This window comes from Mesocricetus auratus, unplaced genomic scaffold (assembly GCF_017639785.1).
Source record: "Mesocricetus auratus isolate SY011 unplaced genomic scaffold, BCM_Maur_2.0 Super-Scaffold_100010, whole genome shotgun sequence".
NCBI classification, from domain to species: Eukaryota; Metazoa; Chordata; class Mammalia; order Rodentia; family Cricetidae; genus Mesocricetus; species Mesocricetus auratus.
Genome location: NW_024429194.1, coordinates 83,133,727 through 83,157,633, shown reverse-complemented (window position 1 = coordinate 83,157,633; position 23,907 = coordinate 83,133,727). Strand labels below are relative to the sequence as shown.

The 23,907-nt window shown below is 48.2% G+C and overlaps 1 protein-coding gene across 1 annotated transcript in view; it reads left to right on the top strand.

Moving 5' to 3' along the window:
• Zc3h7b (zinc finger CCCH-type containing 7B) overlaps window positions 1–23,907 on the top strand; it is a 55,637-nt gene that overhangs the window by 10,694 nt on the left and 21,036 nt on the right. The window contains 6 exon segments of the mRNA XM_005067015.4: window positions 20,248–20,306; window positions 21,245–21,254; window positions 21,256–21,279; window positions 21,394–21,591; window positions 22,017–22,175; window positions 23,637–23,717. Of these exon segments, the coding sequence (XP_005067072.1) occupies window positions 20,254–20,306; window positions 21,245–21,254; window positions 21,256–21,279; window positions 21,394–21,591; window positions 22,017–22,175; window positions 23,637–23,717 (525 nt within the window). The 5' untranslated portion in view covers window positions 20,248–20,253.

Sequence of the window (23,907 nt, the reverse complement as noted above, 5' to 3'; positions counted from 1 at the left end):
CTGGAAAGCCATACGGGGCGGTGATGAGGTTTGATCCCAGGCTGATGGCCTGCCTGCCTTCCCGGTGTCACTGGGCACCAGAGCAGGGAGTACACAATCCCTTGAGCAGGAACAGTGACTAGCCCACTGCTCAGGGCACCAGAAGACAGCCCGTGGTATTGGGCTGTTGCTCTGAGTGGGGCATCTGTTTATTTTCTCCTTGTGCTTACAATTCCCAAGGGTGACCTTCTGCTACACCTCCTTCTTTTCTTTTTCAAGCGTCATGACAGCTTTATTAAAAAGTTGTCAGGGGCTGGAGGCTAACTCAGTGGTCAAGAGCACTTGCTGATTTTCCAGAGGACCCAGGTCTGGGTCTTAGCACCCAAGTCAATCTGCTGGCTCAAAACGATCTGCTGCCGCTGGCCGGCTCAGGCAGCTCAACTCGCTGGCACATACCCACATGCTGAGACATACACCTGCAATAATTAAAAGTCATAAAAGTAAATCTGAAACCAGTAAGGAGTGGTTGTCAGGTGTGTGGTATACTCCGTTAATCACAGCACTTGGGAGGTGAACCCTTACGAGTGTGAGGCTAGCCTGATCTACATAGTAAGCTCCAAGACCACTAGACCGACATAGACATACCCTGGTCTCCTCTCGAAAAACCAAAAGATTAAAAAAAAAAAAAAAAGGCCAACTTCAAAGAAAGCACACTGCAGGCTGCTGAGACCTGTGGATACTTTATTTCACACTCCCTTTTAACCTACTTTCCTGGTGGAGCCTGGGGTGTGCCAGCCACTTGACGTTCCTCAGCAATTGTGTGGCCTTGGGCCAGCCCCCATCCAGTCTTAGCCTTACTGTTTTGTGAACAATGGGATGATAAATCTTACTTTTGAGATGATATGAACACAAGTGATTTTACTTATTTATTTAACTTCTTTATTGACTCTTTGGGAATTTTACACCATGCACCCCAATTCGGCTCACCTCCCAGTTTTCCCTTGTCCCCCCTTATCTCTGCTGCACCTCTCCCACAAAAGAAAACAAAACAAAGCAAGCAAGCAAACAAAAGCAAAAAAAAAAAAAGAAAGAAAGAAAGAAAAAAATCCCAAACCCCAAAACCAAACCCAACCAGCAACAGAAAACTCCCTTTGCTTCCCCTTCTTTCCTGCCTCTCCATCACCTCTTCATTCGTCCCGGTGGCTTTGGGGGCTTCGGTGTGTCACACAGTGACCCCTTTGTCCCATCATCTTTACTGGCACATGTCCATTGCAATGAGTCACTGGTCTGGTTGAAGGCCTCTGGTTTCCTGTTCACCGTCCTCACTGGATCTCTGGTCATTCTGAGTCATGGAGATCTGTGGGTATCATTCCACAGGACCAGTCCCTTGACCAGCTCCAACAGGTCCAAGATGGGGTAGATGCTAGTGTGGGCCAACCAAGGCCTGGATGAGGGCCTGGGTGGTAGTCAGGCTGGTCAGTCCGAACCCTGGGGCCACCTGCCTTGGGTGAGAAGCTTCCCTACTTGCTTGTCCTCAGGGTAGGTTCACCCTTCCTGTAGTGAGGAGTGGGGGCATGTCTCCAGAGTGCAGGGGCCGGCTCTCTTGCTGTAGGGACGCATGATTCCTTAGGACAGAGTCTTTCGTTTAAGACTCTTCTCAGATCTCTGTATTTAAATGTACCAAAAAAATCTATGGGATTGCAAGGAAAACTCTGTTCTGATGGATGTATGTGTGTTCATTTATGTGTAGTTTGTGTGTGTGTGTGTGTGTGTGTGTGTGTGTGGATGTACATCGAGAGCGTTTTGGCTCCTGTTCCTGTGTTTGTAGAGGCCAGAGGACAACCTCAGAAGCTGTCTACTTTTTCATGACTTGTTTTTATTGTATGAGTGTGAGTATTTGCCTGCATGTATGTGTGCATGTACTGTATGTGACTGCAGAGACCCCTCAGAAGTGGAGTTACCGATATTGTGAGCTGGGTCCTTTGCTGGAGTGACCAGTGCTCTTAACCACTGAACCATCGCTCTAGCTCCTCACTTGCTTTTGGAGCTAGGTCTCATTGATCTGAGCTCACTGAGTAGGCTAGGCTGGCTGGCCAGCGAGGTCCCAGGAATCTGTCTCTGCTACCCCATCATGGTACCTGTATGTTTGACGACTTTTTTTATGTGGTTCTGGGAATTGAACTCAGGTTCTTGTGCATGTAAGGCGAGCACTTTACTGACCAAGCTCTCTTCCCAGCCCTAGACCTCTTTTTAGTTCATTCAACAAGATTTACCAGTGTGTCTAATTTAGCTACTGTAATTTGGAAGTTGTGATAAGCAGGAACTCTTCATTATCTGCAGTAACCGAAATTCGATAAGAGAAGAATGCATTGGTGCCAGCCACATGTAACTCAAGGACATGACTACAGTGCCCTGTTATGTTCCCAGCTGGAGAGAATGCTCGCTCTCAAGAGGGGGTTTTCTCCTCTGAACTTGCAACCCTGAGACCTCTCTGTTCGTAGTCCTTGCCATAGATCACGTTTATTGTGTTCAGATGATCTGTGGAAATAAAATATGACCCTCCGTGGTGTCCATGGAGCAGGAGTCCAGGAGTGGGCAGACATACTTAGGAGGGCTGCCGGGAGAAGACAGATGCAGACTCAGGGTGCTCGCTGGTAGGGCTGAGGGTGGCACAGTGAAGCCTTTCCTGTTCTGACTGAGGAAGTCATTGAGCCTCACCGGGCGCCAAGTTTCCTGAGATGACGGGAGCTCAGGTGGTAAGTACACGGTGTGTAGCTGGCCTGCATTCTGGAGAGACTGTTGCTCTTTAGTTAAACCTGAGGCCATGTATGCATGAGGGCATGGTGGAGACAGGGTGTAGGGAGAGCTGTGTCAGTGGTGGAAGTGATAGATAGAATGGGACCCGGAACTGACCACCAGTTCTGCCATTTCTCACAGTGGTACCTGGGCAGGCTCCCCCCCCCGTGCCTTTTTTGTTTTGTTTTGTTTTTTTAAGAGACGGTTTCTCAGTAGCTTTGGAGCCTGTTCTGGAACTCACTCTGTAAACCAGGCTGGTCTTGAACTCAGAGATCTCTGCCTCCCAAGTGCTGGAATCAAAGGTGTGTGCCACCACCACCCAGCTAATTGTTCCTTCTTACAGAGTACTGTAAAGACTACGGTGATGTTTCAGGCTTTCTGTGGTAGGAGAAAGTGTGTGTCCTTGATGGCTGCCATCGGCCTCTGCAGTGTTGTCCTCAGATTCCTGGGCTCCTCCTGATGGGTTCCTCAGCGCTGTTTGTTTGGAGCACTCAGAGATGAATCAGATGCTGCCCTGCCTTCAGGAGCCCATAACTCGGGACTCAGGGGCACGCACACAATGGCAGTCAGCTAGGACAAGCATAGTGCTTATAATGGGCAGAGGGCGCTGAGCTTGGGTGGGGTTGAGAGAAAGACTTCCTGGTGGAGGCTACACCGTGGTTGAGCTTTTAAGATGCATTGGGTATCTAGGATGCCCCATGCAGAGGAGGCAACCTCATGGTCTACCATTCCAGGCCTTGCCAAGGAACTGGGGGAGACCAGGCATGCCTTGCTATGCTGCAGACACCAGGCAAAGAATGTGAACTTTGTCCTCTTGATAATGGTGTCATGGGAAGTTTTGTTTGTTTGAGCTTTTTTTTTTTTTTTTTTTGAGACAGGGTTTCTCTGTATTGTTTTGCTTGAGCTTTTGTTTTTGTTTTTTGTTTTGCTTTTTTACAAGAGTTTCTCTATGTAACCTTGGCTGTCGCAGAACTCCTTCCGTAGACCACGCTGTCCTTGAACTCAAAGAGGTCAGCCTGCTTCTGCCTCCCAAGTGCTGGGATTAAAGGCATGGGACACCACTGCCCGGCTTTATTTTAACTTTTTTATTCACAAAAAATTGCAAAAACTGTACAAAGAGTCCCCTTCACGCAGCTTCTCCTAACAGTGGCATCTTGTGTAGCTGATGTATATTATTAAAACCAGAGAATTGGCCTTGGTGCATTACTAGACCAGGCAGCTTATTCAGGTTTCACTATTTTTTAAACATTTTTATTGTTTAGAATGTGCGTGTGTGTACACCACACACTTACACACTTGTGAGAGGTTTTGAGAAGGAGAATGACATTGCTGTTAATGTTAATCAGATGCCCCTGGCCCCGGGAATGGAAGCACACTGGAGAGGGTTCATTGGAGGTTGTTGGTGAGAGGCGACGGTGGCCTGTGATTTGCCTATGGTTGTAGAGAGAAGCTGTGGAGCCGTGGAGTCAGGTTAAAGGTGGCAGGAACTGGGAGCCGAGACCAGATGACAGTCAGAGCTCTGGCTAGGGCAGAGGGCAAGGATGGAGAAGGCAGAGGTGAGGGGAGGAGAGGCTAAACTCTGTGCGATCAGTGGAAGGAGCCTGAGTCCAGCTGGGAGGGGCATCTGAGGAGGCTTGGTGGACACAGAAGTGAGTCTTTCTTCATTGTAATTTAATTTTATGTGTGTAAGTGTTTCCCCTACATGTTCTGTGCACTGCATGCGTGCAGTGCCCTGGTGTCGGATCATCTGGAACTAGAGTTACAGGTAACTATGAACCATCACGTATGTGGTGGGAATTGAATCCTGGTCGGCTGGGAGCTCCCGGTGCTCATACCTGCTAAGCCGTCTCTCCAGCCCCACAGGCATGGGTCTTTTTTCCTCCAGTCCCAGGCATAGATCTTTTTTTTTTTTTTTTTTTTTTTTTTTTTTTTAATCATTTTTTATTTTAATTTTAAATAGCTTGTTTCACATGTCAATCCCAGTTCCCTCTCCCTCCCCTCCTCCCGCACTCCCCTTCCACCCTCCCTCCCACCCTATTGCCAAATCCCTCCACATAGGGGATGTCTAGAGTCTATCATTTCACTCTTGGTAGGGTCAAGGCACTCCCCTAAGAGTCCAGGCTGAGAGAGCATCTCTCTTTGTGCCATAGGCACATGAAGACAGATTGTATACCAGGGATAGACACTGATCCACAGCTCAGAGCCCCATAGGTTGCCCAGGCCTTCTCACTGACACTCACATTTGGGGGTCCAGATCAGTCCCATTCTGGCCTCCCCACTGTCGGTCTGGGGTCCAAGAGCACTCCCCTGTTCAGATCAGCCGTCTCTGCTGGTTTTGCCAGCCCATTCCTTGCCAATTTGCTCATCACTCCTCTCTCTCTGTCACTGGGTTCCTTGGGTTCAGTTCAGTGCTTAGTTGTGTGTTTGCCTCTGCTTCCATCAGTCCCAGGATGAAGGCTCCCGGATAGTTATAGACATCAAGTTCATTATCAGGAATGGGCATTCGAGGTGGTCCTTCCACTATTGCTTAGCTTGCCAATTGATGTTATACCTTTAGATCACTCGAGGTCACTCTGGTGCCTGATCTGTCTTCGATCCTATGATTCCCTCTTCCCCCTATTTTACCCCCACCCCCTCAACTTCCTGTTCCCCCATGACCAACTCCCTTCCTCTTTACCCCCTCTACTCTTCCCAGGTCCCACTACCCCCCCTCGCCCTGTTCCCCATCCATTCAGAGGATCTTGTCTCCATCCTCTTCTCTTGGGTACTATGCATATATGCATATCTTTTAGGTTCTTTCCTGTTTCCCAGACTCTCTATCTGTGGAAGTGCAGACTGGCACTATCCTGATCCATATTTAAAATCCATATATGAGTGAGTACATACCATGTTTGTCTTTTTGCGACTGGGTTACCTCACTCAGGATGGTTTCTTCCAGTGCTATCCATTTCCCTGCGAATTTCAAGATTCCATTGTTTTTTTCTGCTGAGTAATACTCCATTGTGTAAATGTACCACATTTTCTCTATCCACTCTTCAGTTGAGGGGCATCTAGGTTGCTTCCAGGTTCTGGCTATTACAAACAATGCTGCTATGAACATAGTGGAGCAGATGCCCTTGTTGTATGAACCTGCCTCATTTGGATAAATGCCTAAGAGTGGAATTGCTGGGTCTAGTGGTAGATTAATTCCCATTTTCCTGAGGGATCTCCATACTGATTTCCAAAGAGTCTGTATGAGTCGGCATTCCCACCAGCAATGGAGGAGTGATCCTCTCTCTCCACATCCTCTCCAGCATAAATTGTCTTCGGTGTTTTTGATTCTAGCCATTCTGACAGGAGTAAGATGGTATCTCAGAGTTGTTTTGATTTGCATTTCCCTGATGGCTAAGGATGTTGAGCACTTTCTTAAGTGTCTCTTGGCCATTTTAGCCTCCTCTACTGAGAATTCTCTATTTAGCTCTGTGCCCCACCTTTCAAGTGGATCCTTTGGTGTTTTGGAGACTTGTTTCTTGAGTTCTTTGTAAATTTTGGAGATTAGCCCTCTGTCAGATGTAGGGTTAGTGAATATCTTTTCCCATTCTGTGGCCTGCCTTTTTGTCTTTTTGATTGTGTCCTTTGCCTTACAAAAGCTTTTTAGTTTCAGAAGGTCCCATTTGTTAATTGTTGATCTCAGTGCCTGTGCCACTGGTGTTATGTTTAGGAAGTGGTCTCCTGTCCCAACTCGTTGAAGAGTATCTCCCACTTTCTCTTCTAAAAGTTTCAGTGTGGCTGGATGTATGTTGAGATCTTTGATCCATTTGGACTTAAGTTTTGTGCAAGGCGATAAACATGGATCTATCTGCAGTCTTCTGCATACCATTACCCAGTTATGCCAGCACCATTTGTTGAAGATGCTTTCTTTTTTCCACTGTACAGTTTTAGCTTCTTTGTCAAAAATCAGGTGTTCATAGGTGTGTGGGTTAAAATTAGGGCTTTCGATTCGGTTCCATTGGTCTACCTGCCTATTTTTGTGCCAATACCAAGCTGTTTTCAGGACTATAGCTCTATAATAGAGCTTGAAATCAGGTATGGTGATGCCTCCTGAAGTTCCTTTATTGTATAGGGATGTTTTGGCTATCCTGGGCCTTTTGTTTTTCCATATAAAGTTGATTAATGATCTTTCCAGGTCCTTGAAGAATTGTGATGGAATTTTGATAGGGATTGCATTGAATCTATAGACTGCTTTTGGCAAGATTGCCATTTTTATTATGTTGATCCTACCAATCCAAGAGCATGGGAGATCTTTCCATTTTCTGGTATCTTCTTTGATTTCTTTCTTCAAAGACACAAAGTTTTTGATATACAGGTCTTTCACTTCCTTGGTTAACATTATCCCCAGATATTTGATGCTGTTTTTGGCTATTGTAAAAGGTGATGTTTCTCTGATTTCTTTCTCAGTCACTTCATCATCTGTATATAATAGGGCCACTGATTTTTTTGAGTTTACCTTGTATCCTGCCACTTTGCTGAAGCTGTTTATCAGCTCTAGGAGTAACCTTGCGGAGTTTTTTGGGTCACATATGTAAACTATCATATCATCTGCAAATAATGAAAGCTTGACTTCTTCTTTTCCTATTTGTATCCCCTTTATCTCCTTTTGTTGTCTTATTGCTGTAGCTAGAACTTCAAGTACAATATTGAAGAGATATGGAGAGAGTGGACAGCCTTGTCTTGTTCCTGATTTTAGAGGAATTGCTTTGAGTTTCTCTCCATTTAGTTTGATGTTAGCTGTTGGTTTACTGTATATTGCTTTTATTATGTTCAGGTACGTTCCTGTTATCCCTGATCTCTCTAGGACCTTTATCATGAAGGGGTGCTGGATTTTGTCAAAGGCTTTTTCAGCATCTAGTGAGATAATCATGTGGTTTTTCTTTCGCAGATTGTTAATATGGTGGATTACATTGATAGATTTTCTAATGTTGAACCATCCCTGCATTCCTGGAATGAAGCCTACTTGATCATGGTGGATGATTTTTCTGATGTGTTCTTGAATCCGGTTTGCAAGTATTTTATTGAGTATTTTTGCATCAATGTTCATGAGGGAAATTGGTCTATAGTTCTCTTTCTTAGTTGTGTCTTTGTGTGGCTTGGGTATCAAGGTAATTGTAGCCTCGTAGAAAGAGTTTGGCAGTGAGCCTCCTGCTTCTATAGTGTGGAATACTTTGACGAGTATTGGAATGAGCTCTTCTTTGAATTTCTGGTAGAATTCTGCACTGAAGCCATCTGGGCCTGGGCTTTTTTTGTTTGGGAGACTTTTGATGACTGCTTCTATTTCATTAGGGGTTATAGGTCTGTTTAGATTATTTATCTGTTCTTGATTTAGTTTTGGCAAGTGATATCTATCCAGGAAATTGTCCATTTCCTTTAAATTTTCAAATTTTGTGGAGTACAGATTTTCAAAGTATGCCCTGATGATTCTCTTGATTTCCTCAGAGTCCGTTGTTATGTCCCCTTTCTCATCCCTGATTTTGTTAATTAGCATGTTCTCTCTCTGTCTTTTGGTTAGTTTGGACAGAGGTTTGTCTATTTTGTTGATTTTCTCAAAGAACCAACTCTTTGTTTCATTGATTCTTCTCAATGTTTTCCTGGTTTCTACTTGATTGATTTCAGCCCTCAATTTGATTATTTCCTGGCGTCTGCTCCTCCTGGGGGAGTTTGCTTCTTTTTGTTCTAGAACATTCAGCTGTGCTATTAATTCTCTAGTATGACTGTTCTCCAGTTTTTTCATGTGGGCACTTAGTGCTATAAACTTTCCTCTCAGCACTGCTTTCAAAGTGTCCCATAAGTTTGTGTATGTTGTGTCTTCATTCTCATTGAAATCGAGGAAGTCTTTAATTTCTTTTTTTATTTGTTCCTTTACCCAGGGATGGTGCAATTGTGCATTGTTCAATCTCCATGAGTTTGTAGGGCTTCTGCGATTTGTGTTATTGTTGAATTCTAATGTTAATGCATGGTGGTCTGATAAGATGCAGGGGGTTATTCCAATTTTTTTGTATCTGTGGAGATTTGCTATGTTTCCTATTATGTGGTCAATTTTAGAGAAGGTTCCATGTGGTGCCGAGAAGAAGGTATATCCCTTTGTATTTGGGTGGAATGTTCTATAGATGTCTGTTAAACCCAGTTGGGTCATAACTTCTATTAATTCTTTTGTTTCTTTGTTAAGTTTCTGTCTGGAGGTCCTATCTAGCGGTGAGAGCGGAGTGTTGAAGTCTCCTACTATTAGTGTGTGAGATTTTATGTGCATTTTGAGCTTTAGTAATGTTTCTTTCACGAATGTAGGTGCCTTTGTATTTGGGGCGTAGATATTTAAAATCGAGACTTCGTCTTGATGTATTTTTCCTTTGATGAATATGAAGTGCCCTTCTTCATCTCTTTTGATTGATTTTAATTTGAAGTCTAATTTGTTAGATATTAGGATTGCTACGCCCGCTTGTTTCTTGGGGCCGTTTGATTGGAAGATCTTTTCCCAGCCCTTTACTCTGAGATAACGTCTGTCTTTGGTGTTGAGATGTGTTTCTTGTATGCAGCAGAAGGAAGGGTTCTGTCTTCGTATCCATTCTGCTAGTCTGTGTCTTTTTATAGGTAAGTTGAGGCCATTGACATTGAGGGATATTAATGACCATTGATTGGTGATCCTTGTTTGCGCTTGATTTATTGTTAGTGAAGTTATTTTGTGTAGTTTCTCCTCCCTTTTTCTTTTAGTGTTTTGTAAAGTATGATTCTATATTGCCTGTGTCTTTGTGAATGTAGTTATCTTCCTTGGCTCTAGGTTTTCCTTCTAGCATTTTCTGTAGAGCTGGATTCATGGATACGTATTGTTTAAATCTGGCTTTGTCATGGAATATTTTGTTTTCTCCATCTATGGTAATTGAGAGCTTTGCTGGATATAGTAGTCTGGGCTGGCATCCTTGTTCCCTTAGCGTTTGTAGGACATCTGACCAGGATCTTCTGGCTTTCATCGTTTCCATTGAGAAGTCAGGTGTAATTCGGATAGGTCTGCCTTTGTATGTTACTTGGCCTTTTTCTTTAGCTGCTCTTAATATTTTCTCTTTGCTCTGTAGGTTTGATGTTTTGATTATTATATGGCGAGGTGACTTCTTCTTCTGGTCAAGCCTATTTGGTGTTCTGTAAGATTCTTGTACTTTCATAGGCATATCTTTCTTTAGGTTAGGGAAGTTTTCTTCTATGATTTTGTTGAATATGTTTTCTGTACCTTTAAGTTGAAGTTCTTCACCTTCTTCTATACCTATTATTCTCAGGTTTGGCTTCTTCACGGTGTCCCATATTTCCTGGATATTTTGTGTTAAGGATTTGTTGGTTTTGAGATTTTCTTTGGTTGACGATGCTATGTCCTCTAATGAGTCTTCAACACCTGAGATTCTCTCTTCTATCTCTTGTATTCTATTGGTGATGCTTGCATCTGTGATTCCAGACCGTTTACCGAGCTTTTCTATTTCCAGCATCCCTTCATTCTGTGTTTTCTTTATCGTTTCTATTTCAGCTTTCAATCCTTCAACTGTTTGAGCTGTTTCCTTAATTTTCTTGGTTGTTTTTTCTTGGTGCTCTTTAGATTCTTTGAGAGATTTGTTTATTTCTTGAATTTTTCCCCCCATTTCATGGATTTTTTTGTTTGTTTTTTCTTCTATTTCTTTAAGGGATTTCCTCGTTTCTTCCTTGAGGCTCTCCATCATCTTCATGAAATAATTTTTAAGGTCTGTCTCCTCTTCTTCATCTATGTAGTGCTTTTCAGGTCTTGCTGGTGTTGGATCCCTGGATTCTGGTGGGGTCGTGTTGGTGTTTCTATTGCTGAGTGATCTCTTATTCTGTCTTCTTCCCATCTCTTCTTCCAGTGGGTGCTGGTGGGGGCTTTCTGTCTCCACTGGTCTCCTTCTTTACTGCAGCTGAAGCTGAAGCTGGCCTCGCTGGGGTTGGGGTCTTGGAGGGGCTGATCTCTTTCCTGTGTGGGTGGCTCTTCTGAAGCTGGGCTCGCTGGGTTGGGGTCTTGGAGGAGCTGATCTCTTTCCTGTGTGGGCGGCTCTTCTGGAAGCCGGGAGCGGCCCCGAAGATGGAGGGGGATGGGTGATGGGCGGGTGGTCCCAGCCAGAGACCCAATCTCACCTGAAGCTGGGCTCGCTGGGTTGGGGTCTTGGAGGAGCTGATCTCTTTCCTGTGTGGGCGGCTCTTCTGGAAGCCGGGAGCGGCCCCGAAGATGGAGGGGGATGGGTGATGGGCGGGTGGTCCCAGCCAGAGACCCAATCTCACCTGAAGCTGGGCTCGCTGGGTTGGGGTCTTGGAGGAGCTGATCTCTTTCCTGTGTGGGCGGCTCTTCTGGAAGCCGGGAGCGGCCCCGAAGATGGAGGGGGATGGGTGATGGGCGGGTGGTCCCAGCCGGGGACCCAATCTCACCTGAAGCTGGGCTCGCTGGGTTGGGGTCTTGGAGGAGCTGATCTCTTTCCTGTGTGGGCGGCTCTTCTGGAAGCCGGGAGCGGCCCCGAAGATGGAGGGGGATGGGTGGTGGGCGGGTGGTCCCAGCCAGAGACCCAATCTCACCTGAAGCTGGACTCCTTTTTTTTTTTTTTTTTTTTTTTTGGTTTTTTGAGACAGGGTTTCTCTGTGGCTTTGGAAGCTGTCCTGGAACTCACTTTGTAGACCAGGCTGGCCTCGCCAGGCATAAATCTTAAAAGATGAAAAGGAGCTATGTGCATGTGGGTAGTGGGGTTCTAGTTAGAGGGCCCAAGGTTAGGAAAAGCGTGGAGGTCATAGACAGCCTGGGCAGTGGACATCCAGGTACTACTATCCAGAAGGTGAGAGGTGAAAATCTGAAATGCTGAGGAGGGGGTACGCTTGGCAGGAGGGTGGATTCATGAATCATCAGTATGACTCATGAGATCCTGAAATGCAGGAGCTCATCTGGGGACGGCATTGAGAACCGGAGCACTGACCCTTCCATGGAATCTCAGGAACATTGATCTTGAGGCCTGGGCAAAGAAGAGCCACCAACAGAGACAGCAGGAAGGATCCTAGAGGTGGGAGGGTGCAGCCTGGAGTCCAGGACGAGGCGAGTCAAAAACTACTACCCAAGCAGCAAGGAGGCTCCCTGGGCTAGAGGGCCACTTGGCTAAGGGCACAGTGGAGTGGTTGGGGGAGAGATGGTGGCTGTGTTAGGGAGTTGAGTGGGGGTGGGGATGTGTGTAGTCAACGCTTGCTGTAACTGCAGTGAAGGCTGGGGGCGGGGCATCGTGTATTGTGCAGAAGCAGGAGTTACTGTGAGCCAGGGAAGACTGGAGCATGTTGGGAGATGGACAGGCCCTGGGTCTGCTTGATTGACAGCACGGGTGATGGTGATGTATGTAGGCTGTAGGGCCAGGCTGCTGGGGCTGGAACTCTTTCTATAGACTGTCACTGTGGATGAGGCAGTAACTTTGTGTACCTGCAGTGTCCTCTTGTCTCTGCAAAATGGGAGTGTTAATAGTGTCTGTCTCATAAGGCTGTCATGGGGCTTTAAGGAAGTGAAGTGGTCATGGTGGCCCCTGGGTAGCAGCAGCAGGTGCACACACTGCTGTGAGGGCTCATTTCCTTTGTCTAAGTTTTCTTTTCTTTTCTTTTTTTTTTTTTTTTTTTTTTTGGTTTTTCGAGACAGGGTTTCTCTGTGGCTTTGGAGGCTGTCCTGGAACTAGCTCTTGTAGACCAGGCTGGCCTCGAACTCACAGAGATCCGCCTGCCTCTGCCTCCTGAGTGCTGGGATTAAAGGCGTGTGCCACCACCGCCCAGCCACACAGGTGATCTTACCACACAAAGCATTCTGGGATATTCTTCTGTCCTGCAGCTATGGAGTCATCACTGTGATTCTAGGTATAGAGTCAGTAGCTGTGTTGTATTCCATGACTATAATTTAATTACTTAGGGGGATCCTCTATGGGCAGGCACAAGGCCTCTTCAAGTTTTTCATGTGTTCAAAAAAAAATTCCAAAACAAAACTATCTATCTGTCTGTTTATTTATTTTGAGACAGGGTCTCAGAATGTATACCAGGCTGGCCTGAACTCACAGATCTCAACCTTTTTTGCACCACTGTGCTTGTGTTTGTGTTATTTTTCAAGACAGGGTTTCTCTGCGTAGCCCAGACTGTCCTGGAACTCTTTGTAGACCAGGCTGACCTTGGACTCACAGAGATCCGCCTGCCCCGGCCTCCCAAGTGCTGGGATTAAAGGTGTGCGGCACCACCTCTTGGCATCTGGCATACTTTTTTTTTTTTTTTTTTTTTGGTTTTTCGAGACAGGGTTTCTCTGTGGCTTTGGAGGCTGTCCTGGAACTAGCTCTTGTAGACCAAGCTGGCCTCGAACTCACAGAGATCCACCTGCCTCTGCCTCCCGAGTGCTGGGATTAAAGGCGTACGCCACCACTGCCCGGCTCTGGCATGTATTTTAAAGAATAACACATTCAATTAGAATTGACTAATGACAATTGTATATAAGTTCTAAGTTGTATTAGACTTTGGGTTTATTTAATTATATGGTGTGTGATATTTGTTTACTTAAAAAACAATGCATTCATTGGCAAGCTAGCTCAGTGGGCAAAGCACTGGCTGATAAGCTTGGCTGTCTGAGTTTAACCCCGGGATCCCACGATGGAAGTTGCCCTCTGACCTCCACACGACTGCTTGGCGCATGTGCTTTTATATATGCATACACACATACAGCAGTAATAAGTGAAAATTAAAAGGCATATTCCACGCCAGTTGTGATGGCACATGCGTATAATCCCAGCACTTGGGAAGTAGAGGAGGACGCTCAGGAGTTCAAGGCCAGGCTCAACTGTATAGTGAGTCTGAGCCTCGCTGGTCTTCAATTCGAGGTCTTGTCTAAAATTAAACAAACAAAACCACTATTAGCAACAACAGCAACAAAAAAACAGCATGGGACTGGAGAGATGGCTTGGCAGTTGAAGGAACTGGCTGTTTCTTCCAAAGGACCCAGGTTCGATTTCCAGCACCCACATGGCAGTTCATAACTGTCTCCAACTCCAGTCCCAACGGAATCCAATGCTTTCGTCTGGCCTTTGAGGGCCCTGCATACACATGGGGCTTAGACATAAATGCAGGCCAGACAGAAGAGGCATCATAGTCCCTGGAACTGGAGTTAGAGACAGTTGTGAGCCATGATGTGGATACTGAAACCGGATCCTCTGGAGGAGCAGCCAGTGCTTTTAACAACTTTTTAACAACTCCAGCCCAGAACCATTGCAAATGTGTACATGTTCTGAGCTGCTATCTGAGATGGTGGCTGTGCGCTGTGGGATGGCAGAACTCTTCCCTTCACTCACCGCTGCCTTTCTGAGTCCACTTTGAATCACCCCTAGTCCCTCTAACAGCAGTCTAGGTTTCTGTTTTTCAAGACACGGTTTTTCAGTGAATGTTGCCTTGGCTGTAGTGGAGCACTCTATAGACCAGGCTGGCCTAGAACTCACAGAAGCTCTCCTGCCTCTGCCTCCAGTGACAGGATCAAAGATGTGTGCCACCACCGCCTGGCCTGGCTGTCTAGGTTTTTACATCTGTTTATTTACTTATTCACTCTGTGTCCGTGTGTGCCACAGCACACTGTGGGAGGGAGGTGTTCTCTCCTTCCACCATGTGGGTCCCGGGGATTGAACTCAGGCTGTCAGGCTTAGCAGTAAGTGCCTTTACCCACCAGCCATGGCACCAGCCTCAGCGCCTCCTCCACTTCCAACTCCTCCAGTCTCTGCTCCACCCCCGGTTCCAGGGTCCCTTCTATGTGTCTGGGTATCTGGGGCAGTGCCCTGCTTTCTTCCTTCCTTCCTTTCTTCCTTCCTTCCTTCCTTCCTTCCTTTCTTTCTTTCTTTTTTAATATTTTATTTATCGTGTGTACAATCTTCTGCCTGCATGCCAGCAGAGGGCACCAAATCTCATTCAGGGTGGTTGCTGGGAATTGAACTCAGGTCCTCTGGAAGAGCAGTCAGTGCTCTTAACCTCTGAGCCATCTCTCCAGACCCAGTGAGCCAACGAGTGCTCTAAACCAGAGCCATCTCTTCGCATGGATGGAGGAATGCTTATTTGTCATATTGTAGTTATATCTCTGTAGTTTGGATCCTCACTGGGCAGTGAACCCTTTGAGGGCATATTTTGTTGTTTTTTGTTTGTTTGTTTTTTGCGGGGGTGGAATATGAGACCTGTAATCCAGCTGGCCTCCAAGTCTTGTAACCAAAGCTGGCCTTGAAATGCCCGACCTTCCTGCCTCTACCTCCCAGGTTCTGGCATTACAGGTGTGTGCCGCGCCTCCAGGCTTGGTTCCCCGTGTATTGTCTGGGAGCTGTTCCTCTATGCAGAGTCTGCCGCTCCCCCTCCCCGTGTGTTTAGTGGTGTGTTGTCTGTGTCTGTGGGACATGAATAGATTATTATGGTGTCCCTCTTGTTCTCAGCAGGAATCATTGGGAAACGTCAGCCAGAGGCCTCTCAGTTGTAAGGTGTGGAGCACAGTACGTGGTTTGGGTAGATGTCCTACAGGTCTTCATTTCCCTTGAGCTTTCTCCTGGTCATGGGGTAGGGGCTCCCCACCCACTTCAAAGCTCTAGAGAAGAAGGGGACACAGGCCTCTCTGATAGCATGGTTATGCAAATCCTGAGGTGACACAGAAACTGGGGTGTCAGGCCAATTTGCATCCTTCTTATCCTTCTTAGTAGACTTCCTGTTGGGACTTGCAGCCCAGTCAGTACTTCCTGCATCACACACACACACACACACACACACACACACACACACTGTCCTCCCTCAAAGAGCCATCCCCCTCTGTCACCTGGCAGTTTCAAGCCCTGAGCCACAGCTTTTCTGCTTGCCCAGGAGTTCTCTGAGTTCTCTGAGGGCAGCAAGTGAGAGAGAGCCCCATCCCATCCCAGCAGCACCAAGTATGGAATTGTAACTGTTGTGAACTGAATGCAGTTCTGTCTGGGTCTATGGGTTTTTGTTTGTTTTGTTTTTTTATCCCTTTGAGACTGGGGGGAGGGGTGTCTCTCAATGAAGTCTTAGCTGTCTTGGCACTCGCACTCTGTAGACCAGGCTGGCCTCAAACTCCCAGGGTTCCACCTGTCTCTCCTTCCTAAATGCTAGTATTAAGAGTGTGAGCCACCTGCACGCCTTTAATCCCAGGACTCGGGAGGCAGAGGCAGGTGGATCTCTATGAGTTCGAGGCCAGCCTGGTCTACAGAGCAAGTTCCAGGACAGCCTCCAAAACAATACAGAGAAGCCCTGTCTCGAAACCCCCCAAAGAAAAAAAACGGGTGTGAGCCACCTCCCAGCTTTATCTGGGCTTGGATGGGGGCAGAAAAGGCTATCGTGAGCACTTCCCTCTCCTAGCTCTCTACCCACTGTTACCCTGGACCACCCACAGACCTGGGTCTCTGACTTCATGTTACTTTGTATTAATGTGATTCTCAGCAGTAGGGGCACTCTGATGGGGAGCAGTAGTTGAGGGCCAAGTGAGTGTGTGTTGCTGGACCTTTCTTGTAGTAGCAATTATCGTGTGTTGTACGTTCTTTGTGAGAGCCCAGGGGTCCTCCTTGACCAGCACCCCTCTGGGTGGCCCTAGCAACCTCTACCTGCCATGTTGCTCTTCTGTCTTGCTCTGAGGCCTTTACACACACCAGGAGAACCTGGGACCTGAACTGGGGAGAAGCATGGCATTTTCCTACAGGGGATCATCCTAGACAAGACATACTTGCCTTGGGGGCTGGGGCAGATGTCACAAATAACTCTCAAAGCTGAACGTGTCTGCCTTGGTCTTTTTGTAATTTGTTCTTGTTGGTTGTGTTTTGGTTTCTCTGTGTAGCCCTGGCTGTCCTGGAACCTGCTTTGTAGACCAGGCTGGCTTTGAACTTAAAAATCCACCTGCCTCCGGCTAGAGAGATGGCTCAGACGTTAAGAGCCACATGGCGGCTCACAACCATCTATAATGAGATCTGGTGCCCTCTTCTGGCCTGCAGATATACATGCAGGCAGAACACTGTATGCATAACAAGAAAATAAATCTTAAAAAAAAAATCCATCTGCCTCCCAAATGCTGGGACTAAAGGCATGTGCCACCACTGCCCAGCTGCCTCTGTCATTTTTGAGGAAGGGTCTGCTGACCTGAGATCTGGTGTTTTGGAATGACTTCCACTCCTGGCTGCATATCTCATGAAATACTTGAGTCTCAGTGTCTTTATGACTCTACCCCCGTCAAGACTGGATGAAAAGTAACCAGGGACCCTGGCCCATGATGCGAGGAAAAATGAAGAGCAGGTGGCTAGCCACGGCTTCTACCCAACGCTGCCAAGCCTGCTCCCATTTACCCTTTAAATTCACTGTTTGTGTGGTGCATGCCTGTAATCTCAGCACTTGGGAAGCAGAGGCAGGAGGATCACCTCAAACTGGAGGCCAGGCTGGTCTATATAGCAAGTGCTATGCTAGCCAGAGCTACATAGTGAGACTCATCTTAAAATCAAAACAAAACAAAAAACCAGACAAATAAACCTAAAGCAAATAACCAAAGTAAAAGCCCAGTGCAGACCCCCTCCCCAGTGCGGGGAGCTGTCACTCTGTGTCTCTCCTAGTCTATTCACTGCAGAAGTCTGGCTTTAGGTGCCGTATGAGCGCTGTCTGGCCATCCTCTAACTAGGTTGAGAGGCTGCCGTAGGGTACAGAAATGCCAGCTTTCTCATGTCATACAGCCGTTAGTAGGTTGAACATCCAAGCAAAGGAATTCTGACCTGCCAGTAGTCTGTTGATTAAGTGCTTGCTAAAACGCAGCCCTAAAAGTTTAGGATTTCCTCAGCGCTACTTCTGTCAGTAGGTGATATCTGTTTCCCAAGGCGACAGGAAAGAATAAGGGGCATCAAAGCTTCAGAAGATTGCTCCTGGTTCTGAAGCGGGAATTCTTCACCTGTTGGCTTCTGATCCAGCCACGTGGACTTGTTGCATGTGGGCAGTGTGTAATTGTTGAGTCATCTAGGATGTCAGGGCTAAAACCCTGATGTGGAAGTGTTTCTACCTTCTGGAAGTTTCCTAAAAGTCACGGACTCAGTAAAGTTGGTTAGGCTGGCCTCCAACTCATCATCCTCCTGTCTCAGCCTCTGAGAACTGGGATTAGAGGCATGCATCACTGTAGGGGATCTTGATTGGCTGAAGAAAAGGGAAATTGACAGGCATCCTGGAAACAGGTGTGTGTGTGTGTGGAGGGAGGTCAGACAGTATCGAATATGTGATTTTGAAAAACCCTCCCTAGGGCGTACTTGAGAAGGTTGAGGGACAGTGGGAAGATTTGTTCAGTATCTGCAGACAGTAGAGGTTAGGGGGTAAAGAGGGGCAGAGATCAGATGGTGGACGAGGTCTAAACACTGGGGGCTCAGTGGACATGGCCGTGTGGTGCCTGTGGTCAGACCCACAGAGACGTCCCCTGCATGGAACTGGGCCCCATTGCATGGTAACAGGCATGGCCTTGTCTTCCCTGCTCAATTGTACGTCCAGGACAAGCTGCCCAGGTTCCTGGCCAACACTAGATGAGGGAGGGATGGTGGTGCTGTTTCAAGGACCTGGGAGAGACTGGTGCAGGGAAAAAGCCTTTGCAGTGAGGCTGGGAAATGTGGACAGAAGTTTCTGCCCCAGCTGGTTCTGCAGCCCTTTAGTCCCAAACAAACACACAGAGGCTTCTATTAATTATAAGCTGTTTGGCCAATGGCTCAGACTTCTTAAATGCTAGCTCTGTCTTAATTATTACCCTATTTCTATTGATCTATGTATTTCCATGTGGTCTTGGCTTACCAGTAATGCCCAAGCGACTTTCTCCTTTGGCAGCTACATGGTGTCTCTCTAGCAACTCACTCTCTGCATTCCTCTTCCCAGAATACTCCTAGTCTGGTTGCCCTGTCTATACTTCCTGCCCAGCTACATCCTGCTTGTCCATTGGCAGAAACAGCTTTATTCATCAACCAATAAGAGAAACATGTATTCACAGCATACAGAAGGACGTCCCCCATCGGGGAAGGGTTTAGGGAACTGTGAAAGCAGGCTGCAGGGTTATGTGACAAGGGGCAGAGTGGGGTGCAGGAATGAGGGGCTCCTGCAGACAGAAACTGGGGACAGACACTGATTGAGAAGCCAGAGCTGTCATGGCCGGCCTTCTGCCATGGCACTGGATTGCATTCAGTTTCCCACCAAGAACCACAGTGTAGAGTATCCTGCAAGAGGGAGGGACAGTGTGGGAGCACACATTTTCCTGTCATGTTTGGACTGTTATCTGTGCCGGGACTCAGCACCTGTCACCTTCCAAATCCTCATGATAACCGATGTGGCAGGATCTGCCATCAGTCCTGTCGCCTCCTTAGGACACTGAAGCCCAAAACCATAGTTAAGTGTGAATGTTGAGCTGACACCCAGTCTGAGGCTATAGCCTTCTCCACAGTCTCTTGAGACCAAACAGACGGGTAGTAGGCACGTGTCAGTGGCCCATAAACACACTGGTTTCTCTGTACGTGGAGGGCTCCCTGAGGTGACCATTATGTCCCCATCAGCTGAGACATCGCCAAACCTCCTTCACTGTCTGGTGAAGAGCGGTAGCTACAGGTGTGCTATGGAGAGAGGAGGAGGAGTCCCAGGGTCTGCATGGGCTGACTTCCAGACCTGGGCAAGAGGCACTCACGCTGTCATTTTTCCTAGGCAGCCATCACTGGGGCTCATTAGTGGCCTGCAGGGACTGCTGGTGCCACCCACCAGCTTATGACTGCACCTGAGTTTCCCTTCGTGTGTCCGTGTGAATGGGCTCTGGTCTCCCACTGCTGCGTGAACAGGAGCCCCTTCCGCTGCAGTCACTGGCTATCCTTTGTACTTGCCGTGGTCTCCTTGGTGGTCACGGGCTCCTAGTCCCTGGCCGCACAGATGACTGAGTTTAATAGTAAAATAAGGTTTTTCCTTTGAACTGGAGATGGTCCCAGGCTCTACTCTTGCCCAAGCCATTGTGTGGTGAGGGCAGGTAGTCCTCGAATAACCTTTGCCCTTCAAGATCACTACACAAATGAGTGCAGGGGGTCACGGGTTGGCAGGATAGCAGCGCGGTCTGTGGCATGTGTAGCCTCTGAGATGCTCTGTCAGGGAGGTGGTGGTGGTGGTGCAGGCCATTCATCCCAGCACTCAGCAGGCGGGCGCGGGTGGATCTCTAAGTTTGAGGCTAGCCTGGTCTACGGGAGCAAGTTCCATTCCGGGGACAGCCAGGGCTACACAGAGAAACCCTTTTTTGGAAAACCAAGACACAAACAAGAACCCTGCAGACCTCTACAGTGGGATGAGAGGGAGAGAAAGCCCTCTGATAGCCACAGGGTAGGGTGGGATGTCAGCCACCCCCACTCCACCCCACCCCTGCTGTCTGACTGGCTCACTGTGCTCTCCCTGCAGACACTGATGGAGAGGCAGAAACGAAAGGCGGACATCGAGAAGGGGCTGCAGTTCATTCAGTAAGTGGGCAGCAGGCAGGTGGGTCTGGCTCTCCTTTTTCTCCTGACTGAACCCTGCGCAGTGCGCACGGGGTTGTGGAGAGGTGGGTGAGCTGGTAAGGAATCCAGCAAGGCAGAGGCCATGGATTCCACAAGTCCATGTGCCTGTGCTGTGTGGCCCCGGCCGCCCCTGCGTCTTACTCTGATGGACATCATTCTACCCTCATCCTCTGCACTGTCTGCCCCACTGAGCATCAGTTTCCCCATTGTGAGGGAACAGGAGACAAGCCCCGCCCTTCCTGCAGCCTGGAGGTGAACACTCTTCTGAGCCAGTGCTCTCTTCCACACGGAGCTGAGAGAGCTAGTTTTGTAGTTTTAGCCACAGGAGAGGAAGTGTCGCTATTGGCCCTGAGTGACTTGTTGGTGTCTGGTCTAAGGGGTTGACGGCTGTCAGTGACTGAGTGAGTTAGGGCAGGAGGTCTAAGTCTTCCAGACCAAGGGCCCCTAAGGTGGGCTCTGTGACCCTCCCTTGGGTGTGAGGTACAGGTTTGGTTTGATGAGGTCACGGTTCCAGAGTAAAGGATATGTGTCACCCTTGACTTTGCCTTGGCCAGAATTATTCTCCTCTTGCTTTGGATTATTTTCCTCTTGTCCTTTCCCAGGCCTGGGGGCTTCCTAGACCTGGCCATGACTGCTCTGCCTTTGTAAGTTAGAGATGCTTTCCTGAGGAGAGGGTGAGCTCAGAGGCAGAGGATCGCTGCTGGCTGGGCAAGCCTGGGGAAAATGCAAGTCCTCCATCAGAACTGAGTGGCCTCACACAGTCCTCTCAGCTCTTACCTCAACCACAGCTGACTGAGGGCTAAGTGAGAGGAACTGATTCCTGGCCGGAAGTGCCAGCCCTGGGGCTCTGCATGGGACCCACGGGCTCACAGGGTCCTATGTTTCTTTTGTCCTACTAGGTCAACACTCCCCCCTAAAGCAAGAAGAGTATGAGGTGAGTGCCAGCTCGGTGGGTGGATGAAGGGGGCAGCTATTGTGCTCAGGGCACAGGGTTGTATCCCAGTCTGGATAGAGACTTGCTGAGTCCCCTTGTACCCGCCCGGCATAGGCCTTCCTGCTCAAGCTTGTGCAGAACCTGTTTGCCGAGGGAAACGACCTGTTCCGTGAGAAGGACTACAAGCAGGCTCTGGTGCAGTACGTGGAAGGCCTGAACGTGGCTGACTACGCCGCCTCTGACCAGGTGGCTCTTCCCCGGGAGCTGCTGTGTAAGCTGTATGTCAACAGAGCAGCCTGCTACTTCACCATGGTGAGTGTCCCGTCCCATCCCTGCCCCCCCCACTGCCTCCCCCTGCCATGTCCCTATAGGCTCCTAACCTACAGGATTCCTCCACTTACTTCTTCCTATCTCCCCCGCCCCTTTTTTCTTTTTAGCTAGTGTCTCGTTATATAGCCCTGGCTAGCCTGTAACTCCTCTGGAGGGAAGTGAGGATGTTTTCTGCCCCAAGGGTCAAAGGTGTTGACCAGTGGACTTTCTGTCCCAAGGGTCAAAGGTGCTCACCATTAGGCTTTCTGTCCCAAGGGTCAAAGGTGCTTACCATTAGGCTTTCTGTCCCAAGGGTCAAAGGTGCTTACCATTAGACTTTAAATCCCAAGGTCAAATATGCTAACAAGTAGGCTTTCTGTTGCATGGTCAAAGGTGCTGACCAGTGGGCTGCCTGACTGTCCCCTTAGGGCCTGTATGAGAAGGCGCTGGAGGACAGTGAGAAGGCGCTGGGCCTGGACGGCGAGAGCATCCGGGCACTGTACCGCAAGGCACGTGCTCTCAACGAGCTGGGACGCCACAAAGAGGCCTATGAATGTAGCAGCCGGTGCTCCCTTGCTCTTCCCCACGTGAGTCCCATCCCCCAAGCATCCGTCCTGGCCCTCCCGTGCTCCACGCCACCCCGTCCTACGAGCCTTGGCTTCCTCCCGTGCCATCGGAGGTTGGGGGTGCTAGCTATAGTTTATGAGCTGGGATTGTGTCATCATTGCTATATAACGTACCTCAGCCTTGAACAGCCCTGCCCTGAAAAACTGGTGCTCTTTCCCCCGTTTTCAAGATGAAGAGATGTTGATGCTGGGGCTCACTGGGTGGGGAGGTGACAAAGAGAAGTGACCAGCAGAGAGCTTGCTTGACACACGCACGTCATCGCCCCTCACCAACAATTCACTGAAGCTGACATGTGCCCCACACTGCCATTTGGTCACTTTACAGTATTTCTGTATGGTGCCCACACCAGTACAGCTCAAGACCCGCCACTCTCTGGTGACTGACTGGAACAAGCCTGGGCTCTAGGGCTATCACCATCCCGACCTCCATGTGACCTTGGACACGGTACTTCCTTACACATCAGCTCATGCTCATACAATGTCCTTCCTGCTTTATCCTCCGGCCTTGTGACTGTACAGGGACTCCTGTCCTCTTCTTCACAAGTCTGGCCTTTCTAGAAAAATCTGGAGGGAAACGTCAGACCAGCCTCGTGGTGGTCCCTGAGGAGGGGCCGAGATGAGAGTGAGCACAGTCAAGGAGCCCCTGTCACCTGTGAATTCTGGAAATAAAACACTTAAGGGCTGGGTGTGCCCGTGGCAGAGCACTTGCCTAGGATGCTCAAGGCTCTAGGCTTCTTCCCCAACTCTACAAAAAAAAGAGATTTATAAAGAAACAGTGTTAAAGCTGGGCGGTAGTGGCACACACCTTTGATTCTAGCACTGAGGAGGCAGAGGCAGGTGGATCTCTGTGAGTTTGAGGTCAGCCTGGTCTACAGAGGGAGTTCCACAACAGCCTCCAAAGCTACAGAGAAACCCTGTCTCTAACCCCCCCTCAAAAGGAGAAGAAAAGAAAAAAGCAGTATTAGCCAGTCATGTTGGCCAAGGTCTTTAATCCTAACATTTAGGAAGCAGAGGCAGGCAGATCTCTATGAGTTAGAGGCCAGCATGGTCTACAAAGAAAGTTCTAGGACAGTGGGGGCTACATAGAGAGACCATGTCAATGTTAAAACAGAAAACAACATAGTTTGGTTCTTAGAATCACTAGAAAATAAAAATTACAAACAGCCTGGCATGGTGGATTGTACCCATAATCCCAGGAGTTCAAAGCCAGCTGGAACAATACAGTGAGTCACAGTCTTAAAGATAAAATGGAAGAAGATAAAAAAAGAAGTCTATTCCTTTGCCTCTCTGACTGTTCCCAGCATGTGACGTGGAACGCCATTGTCACCTCCCGGGTCCACACAAGATGTCCAAGAACACAGCTCTTCACTGGGGCTACCTAATTCACCGGTTGTATCTAACCCTGTGTCCTGCCTTCTGCAGGATGAAAATGTCACTCAGCTGGGTCAGGAGCTGGCTCAGAAGCTTGGGCTGCGGGTACGGAAGGCATATAAGAGACCCCAGGTAGGTGGGGGCTGGGGTAGGCATGAAGAAACCCTGAGTCAGGTGGCCGGAGCCTGGTAAGGACAGAGGGAATGACAGCAGGTGACCTTCCTCCCTGTTGGCTGAAAGCCCTGGATGAGTAGCAGGACCTTGGGGAAGCAGAAAGAATGGCCAAAGCTCCCTGCTCACCTTAGACACCAGCTGTTAAAAT